This window comes from Cyprinodon variegatus, unplaced genomic scaffold, assembly GCF_000732505.1.
Source record: "Cyprinodon variegatus isolate N-32 unplaced genomic scaffold, C_variegatus-1.0 Scaffold3, whole genome shotgun sequence".
Taxonomy (NCBI): Eukaryota; Metazoa; Chordata; class Actinopteri; order Cyprinodontiformes; family Cyprinodontidae; genus Cyprinodon; species Cyprinodon variegatus.
This window is the reverse complement of record NW_015150456.1, coordinates 2,178,140-2,185,407: the sequence shown is the minus strand read 5'-3', so window position 1 is coordinate 2,185,407 and position 7,268 is coordinate 2,178,140. Positions and strand designations below refer to the sequence as shown.

General features: G+C 39.5%; 1 protein-coding gene across 1 annotated transcript; it reads right to left on the bottom strand.

The window, feature by feature from the left end:
• Window positions 1–534: 534 nt before the first annotated feature.
• On the bottom strand, window positions 535–5,372 carry LOC107082556 (C-X-C chemokine receptor type 2-like). Its single transcript, XM_015371312.1, has 2 exons — window positions 4,939–5,372; window positions 535–1,982 (listed from the first exon to the last, which is right to left on the bottom strand). Exons 1-2 carry the CDS (start codon window positions 5,020–5,022, stop codon window positions 918–920), a joined length of 1,149 nt encoding a protein of 382 aa, XP_015226798.1. The 5' UTR covers window positions 5,023–5,372; the 3' UTR covers window positions 535–917.
• Between the last annotated feature and the right edge of the window lie 1,896 nt (window positions 5,373–7,268).

The following is a 7,268-nucleotide window of genomic DNA, read 5'->3' as shown; positions in this document are numbered from 1 at the left end:
TCCGGAAACTGGAATTGCCCATACCTGGTATAAAGGAGCTCATAGCTAATTCAATATCTTCTATCTTTAAGATGTCTGTATTGATATTCTTCTCTTTCCGTTCTGTCAAACAAGGTGGTGGTATTGATAGCCAAATATCTCTACTTCTCATCTGATGGCTTTTTTTATTCATTTCATGTCACCCTCTAACCCTTTAGTGGCAGTTTTTCTTCAGATATTGGTAGCTATCACATTTATTTTACATCTGGTAATAATGATTTTTCTTATAACTCCTTATTTTAATTATGGCCATGCCTTTTCTTGATTGTTTGGGAACAGACGCTTCTTATCTACAAGCCCTGGCTTTATGTTATCACATCACAGCATGTTTAAAAAAAAAGAAAATTTAAAACAATCCACTGTACTTTGATTCCAAATTTGAAGACGTTTCATTTCCGATTCCAGGAATCTTTTTACAATTCAAAATATCAGGAATAGCGTTGAGTTCGAGGTTTTATACAGTAGCCCAACAAACTCTTGTTTTTGTTTTGAAAACATGCAAATTGAAACAGATGAATGGGTCCACCCCATTCGAATGGAGGTTGTTTGGCTTTGCTTGTTAGACTGCAATGCCCCATACCTTTCTAAGTGTCTGAAAGGGGGGTCCTTAAAGGAAATTGTTGGCCTGGCTGAAAAGGCGAGGTCCTCTCTTCTCCTTTATGGGTTGCTTTTTATAAAAACTTATCTATGTAACTTGAGAGGGTCAGATTTGATGCTGAATGAGTAATGTGACATAGAGCCCTTCTTGTTGCTTTTTTTTGGTAAATAACTAAGTGGTTGTATAATCTAGTTTTTACATGACTGCAGCTCAACGGTAATACCCTCTATGTACCTCTATTTTTGTGGGGAGGGTCAAATAACCAAACTTCAAGGTGAATTCAAGCTGACATAGAGGTGTTTCTTGACCTGAAGCTCGCCAAGCTGCCAGCAGAGCCCTTCCTGTAAGACACCCAGAGCTTCTTGCTAATGATGCCCTGTTTGTAAAGAGCCGTTAGCAACTCGTTCCGAAACTTCTGTCCGATGAAGGCGTACAGCACAGGGTTCACCATGCAGTGCATGAAGGCAAATACCTTGGTCACCTCCAACATGCTCTCTAGTCTGTAGAGGGTATTGCAGTCTAGTTCAATTGTCTGACCTCGGGAAAGGGTGTCAATCAGCACAGTGATGTTGTAAGGCAGCCAGCAGAGAATAAAGGCTACCACCACTGCCAGGATGACACGCATGGCCTTATGCTTCTGCTGGTTGCGCGTGTTATACAGAGTCACCAGCGTCCAGCCATAGCAGACGGCCATCACCAACAGGGGCAGGAAAAAGCCCAAGGTGTGCCTCAGAACTCGGATGCCTACCCGCCACCGGTCGCTGCTTTCCCCTGTTAGATTCTCGTAGCAAATGGACTGGTTCAGATCAGGAGCATAGAAGCTCTCTCTTTGAATTACTACAGGTAGAGACAGCAAACTGGATATCAGCCACACAACACAGCAGACCACCTTCACCAGCAGGTGGCGGGATGACATCACTCTTGTGGCTTTCACAATAGCAATGTACCGGTCCACACTGATGCAGGCCAACAGGAAGACCCCGCTGTAAACAGATGCCTCCTTGAAGCCTGAGAAGAGCTTGCATGGGATGTTGCCAAAGATCCAACCGTGATGAGAGTCAACAGCCCAGAAAGGGAGGGTGATGGAGAAGAGGAGGTCAGCCAAGGCAAGGTGCATCAGGTAGATATCTGTGCTGGTTCTACCTTTACTCATAGAGCATACAACGTAGACCACCACACTGTTTCCCACCAGGCCGATGACAAACACGATCATATAGACCACCATCAGGGCTAAAGAGCTGAATCCTGGAACGTGTGTTTCGCAGGGATCACTACCCAGGACATCTGGATATTCGTAAGTGGTGTTGGAGTTATCCCAAAAATATTGTAAGTCAAAATTTGAGTCCTGGAATGAAAAAAAGAATCATGGTGAGCAACAGGAGGAAGTTAAAGGGTAGAAACAGAGTTTAACCACTTAGATGGGTCCAGAAATGGACACAGAAAGGACTTTAGAGAAAAAAAATAAAGACCGACATTTTAAAGTCAAATGTAAAAGATCTGGACAAATCATAACATATTTAGAATTATTTGGGTTGCAAGACATTCTAAAATCAGTCCATCAAACCCGGGGAGAACAAAAAAGAAATAAACTCTTTCATTTTGACGAACTTGATTAAATGTCTTCCACCTTTTTATAAAGCAAGGAGTTTTGTTAGTGGCTGCAAAAATACCAAAGTGGAGCGACAACCGCAACGAACTGTGGTTATCCGTCAACCTTGGAAGGGTTTTAAGGCTGTTTCTCAACAATCTTAAATTCATCTTTCTATTTTCAGGCATGAATATCCCAAAACGTTCACAGCCAAGCTCAGGAGTGGTGGTCTGCAAGGCTGCATCTAAATGAAGCACAGAACTTCTGGCTAAATATTCTTGAACTGATAAAAGTAAAATGCATATTTGGCCATAATAAACCACTATTTTTTAAAGAAAATTTAAGATTCAGTTTAGGTTTAAATGTCCAGCACCATCTGTACTGCACGGTGGTGGAGGGCTGGTGATTAAGGCAGGTTTGCAGACCTGCCTTAGAATCAAAATTGAACTTTGTGGTCAGCTGAAGTTTGGTAAACATTGGGTGCAAAGAATGAAAGTACATTTCATAAAGTAAAGGTGGAGAAAGGATCAGTAGATGCAGATAAAGCTCTGGAATCAGGGTGTAATGCTGTAATTAGTTAATAACCCACAGCTTTCCCACTTTGGTTTCATTTTCTTAAATACAATTAGGGCTGCAACAACGAATCGATAAAATCGATAAAAATCGACTTTTAAAAGCGTTGGCAACGAATTTAATCATCGATTAGTTGTGTCGCGCGATTAATGCGTCATCCGCCGCCGCCGTCACCCCGGGGAAGAAAAAAAAATATGGCGGAGCGAGTCAGCGCCGCAGTTGCAGTGTTGCCAACTCAGCGACTTTTCAAACCCCTCCAGCGACTATTTTTTTTAAAAAGCGACTAGCGACCAATCTGGCGACTTTTTACGATGTCACTGGCGGCTTTTGGAGACTCTTACGTGAAAGCATGTATCGTTCCTACTCTTGTCCTCCAGCGGCAGCTGCTGCCGTGGGGCGCCTCCCCCATCCCAACGCCTTTCTCCCTCTCCCACAAGAATCCCTCTCAGCGCTGCAGTCCGAGCCGCAGGATTTTAGTGAGGAGTTTACCCTCAGCGTCCAGACTGCAAATGAAGCGCGCATGCCCCGGGATGGACGGCGCAAATTGATCACAATAATTAAAATAGCCTGCGCTTTGTAAAGTGAAAAAAGTCGTAACATGCAACTTTTGTAAAAACAAATGAACATGGCACGGAAGCACCACTGTTATGACGCAGCACCTGAAAAGAAAACATGTTGGAGCCTTCAATGGCAGTGAAGAGAGCTGATCAGCAGGATGAGTAACCATGTTTGTTTCATTTTAAAGTGGGGAAACGTAACGTTAGTTTCTCAGGTAGCTCATCTGATGCTTTCCTTACCGTGTTAGTAGGTTAAAGACAGTGATACGGTTGGCTACTTATTTTACTTTTAATTTCATTTGAATTAGCTTAAGCAGCGTTTATATTTTTTTTTATAAATAAATTAATTTGCAAATTATGAGGGCAAGGCTTTTAAAGTTTAAATCTTCTGGCAAAGATAAAGTAAAGAAGATCCTGCAATTTATGGAAGTAAAGCAGAATAAAATCCAGCAAGATCAGTAATATGTCAATTAATTATCTGCCACATTCCCATGTAAATATCTGTCTTTGGAGGATGTGTTTTTTAGCACCCCTAGTTCTCTCATTTTTATTCCAAATACAATTTATAATTTGAATCACAGGGCTATTTTTATCTCTATGGTTCAGTATTTTCTCAAGTAGCAACTTTAACTGCTATACTTTCCTGTCTTAAAAGGCAGAACTCTTCTAGTCTAAAAAAAACCTCATTTGTTGAAATGGGGGGGCCTATTGTTTGAACCCCTTAGGGGCTTTAAAAAACAAAAATGCCTGTCTCTTTTTGCGCTTTATGAAACAAAGTACCCTATATTTTGTGGATGTACAGCTACATTTCTCATGTAAGTTTGCGTAGTTTTAAAACAAACATTTATTTTTCATATTGCACCAGTACAGTTAATGAGAAACCTGTACTTGTGTGCTTGTTTGTTCTGTCTAAAATGTTTATTTTGGAATAAAGAGGTTAATATAAAAAAAATATTTTGTGTCCGATTCATCGATTAATCGAAAAAATAATCGGCCGATTCATCGATTTTCAAAATAATCGTTAGTTGCAGCCCTAAATACAATGAACGTCTCATGACATTTTGTTCTCTTGAGGTTAGATTAAAAAATACATTTAGACCCTTCATTCAAATTTCTATCAGTATTACTCAACAGGTAAAACCTTTGACTTCCTTTCACTCCATCTGTATCTTTTGGTGAAACATAGGCTGGATGTGTACTTAAAAATAATAAACAGAGCTCCTAAAGGGAGTTACTGTAATAATCATACAGACAAAAAACACATGCTACTGACAGACATTCTGCAGAAACCACTGCAATTTCCTGACGTAGTGTTGAAATGATTCACCACGGGTTTAAATCATCCTATGTAAATGTTTATCTGCAAGGGTGCATATATTTTCAAATAAATCATAAGTGATGTTTTAACCTATGATGAAAAATAAAATTTGACTTGATCATTTTAATGACACACAAACAATATCTTCTCTGAAGACCAAAAATGTGACACAGGCAGCTAAAAATATCTATATTTTTTAGTAATACTGACATAATGGAAAATTATTTCAATCAAAAAAGGAGGAAAAAATGCAAATATTCCATACCTGTGTATCTTCTTCTTGGCTCGTCAGCAGTAAATAATTAATGAAATTCATCAGAAGGACTTGCAGCTTCATTCCTCCAGACATGGTGTGTCCAGGTAAAAATAATCAAGGTTTAGTGGTGAAGAGATTCTGTGTTTACTTCGAGGCGAAGTCCCTCTGAATGTGTGCACACAGTGGTGAGGTTGGTGCTATTAGCAAAATGTGAGAGCCTCCAGAGTGCAGAGAAACCACAGATATTATCTGTCTCTGTACTTTTGATCAGAAGGTAGGGGAAGGAACCTGACAAAAAAAAAAAACTACTCACTATGTTGCAAAAAAAAAACAACTATATAGATATTTTTCTGGTATTTTGCAAAGTGGGGAGTTTAGAAAAGAAAAAAAAAAGTGAGGAGTCATGCAGATGTCAAGGTCAGCTTTAAGTCAGGTGTAATGCTGCGAGAGCCATCATGTTCTATCAATCAGCTTGGAAACAGGTCCACCTGTTTTATATTCCAGTAAAACAGACGCCTTATTAGGTCTGTGCGGGCGGTAACATGTGTAACTCATGGTAACTCTTCCCTATTCCTGCTTCTATTCTGTAAAGCAGCTCAGCTTGAGGTGATTGTTCCTATCAGCCCCATCTCCTTCAGCCCACTCTCTTACCCCTGTTTCCATCGCTGTCTCATGGAAATGTTATTCTGTGAAAGGAAGAATAGAGGATAGAGTGTACCTCTTTTCATCTGTCGATGGTAAAAGACTTGCAGATAAAGTTTTACTGATGAGATCAATCTGGAGGATGTTTTGCAGATGTGCATGCAGTCCATGCTTGCACGACTACAAAGAAATCTAAATTTTCATTAATTAACCTGAGATAATTTAATCTTTGCAGTTATTTGCATCTTGCATTTTGTTGGACATGGCCGTGCAAACAGCATGTTTAGATAATTTTTGTTATACTGTGTGGGCAACATTGGTTCAGTGTGGTTAGCCAGAAAAGACTCAAGTGGCATATCCTGTCCCCTTCGAAAAAAGCAGGCTTCAAAATGTGAAGACCTTATTTCCAAGAACAAGCCCTCTGTTGTCTGATTTAAACAGCTTTGATTGAATTGGCAGCATGCTTGAACAGTGCTGGGTGGAAATCATAAAAGGAGATCAAACCCTTATTAGTGAACCTGATGGAGTTGGGACAAAGGGGAGGAAAAAAAAGTGAAAGAAAGATTTTAAACTCCAGCAGAAAAGTTTGCTCAGATATTGATTTATAAAACAAAGATCTATTCAAATAAAATGTCAGTTTCATGATCTGGCATGCTACTGTTCAGTAAAGTTAGGCTTTTAGGATGTAGCACAAATATTGTTGTTTCCTCAAGTTTAGTTTCATTTCCTTTTTCCTGTTCACCTTTGAAAAGCAGTTTCAAGTTTTAGCTTTGGTCTTTTTCAAAGGTAATTTCTGGATCACTGGTTTCAGTTGAAACTTTAGAATTTTCTGTTAATTTGTTTCGTCATCAACATTGGATCAAACATAGAAGCTTTGGTTGGACTTTCTATAAAATAAGATAACGAATATTTGTTTACAGTCTATGGGAAAATTAAATTAGCCCTGTCATGCAGCAGCATAGAAACCCTTCTTCACCTGTAGAATCTGTCTTTCTTTATCCATTTCTAAAGTCGTAAGGAGTTTTTGCCCACTCTTTCTTTAACTGTCCTTTCTGTTATATTGGAGTAAAGATTTTTAAGTAAAGCTTTAGCCTTTCTTGTCCGGTCGTAGCCTTATATTCCAGCCTCAAAACAACTTCGCAGGGTTTCTTCAGCTTCCTGTGACCATATTTTTAGAGTTCTCTATAATACAGGTTGCCTCATTTAAAGGAACTTATACTCTGTGCAGAGGAAAACAAATCATCCGATTTGCCAAGAGGAGGTTTTACTTTAGAGATACGTATATGAAATATATGATGAGTCCTTGACATTTGCTTAATACTCCAGAGTTTTGTTTTGTCTGGTAGAGCAGCTGAAAAACTGTGGGAACGTCTACTAGAGTGTGAGGCATGATTAAAATCACAAGCTATTGCCACAAAGGTATTTGGCTGTTGTGTCTTTCACTTAGCGACAATGAAACTGTTGACATCACACTTAGTCTCTGCAACAACAGCAGGTAGCATGTAAAACAGCTGCGAAAACCACACTGCTAAACTCTTTGTGTAAATATTATGCATGAAAACTAATTTGCAAGAGTGCAATATCTGGCTGTAGATACAAAACTTTACAGTAACATGTCCTGGATGATACCATCTGTTGGTCAGATGTGCTGCCAACCGACCTACCTTGAGCTTTCGGGCCTTTAAATCCAGTGATGG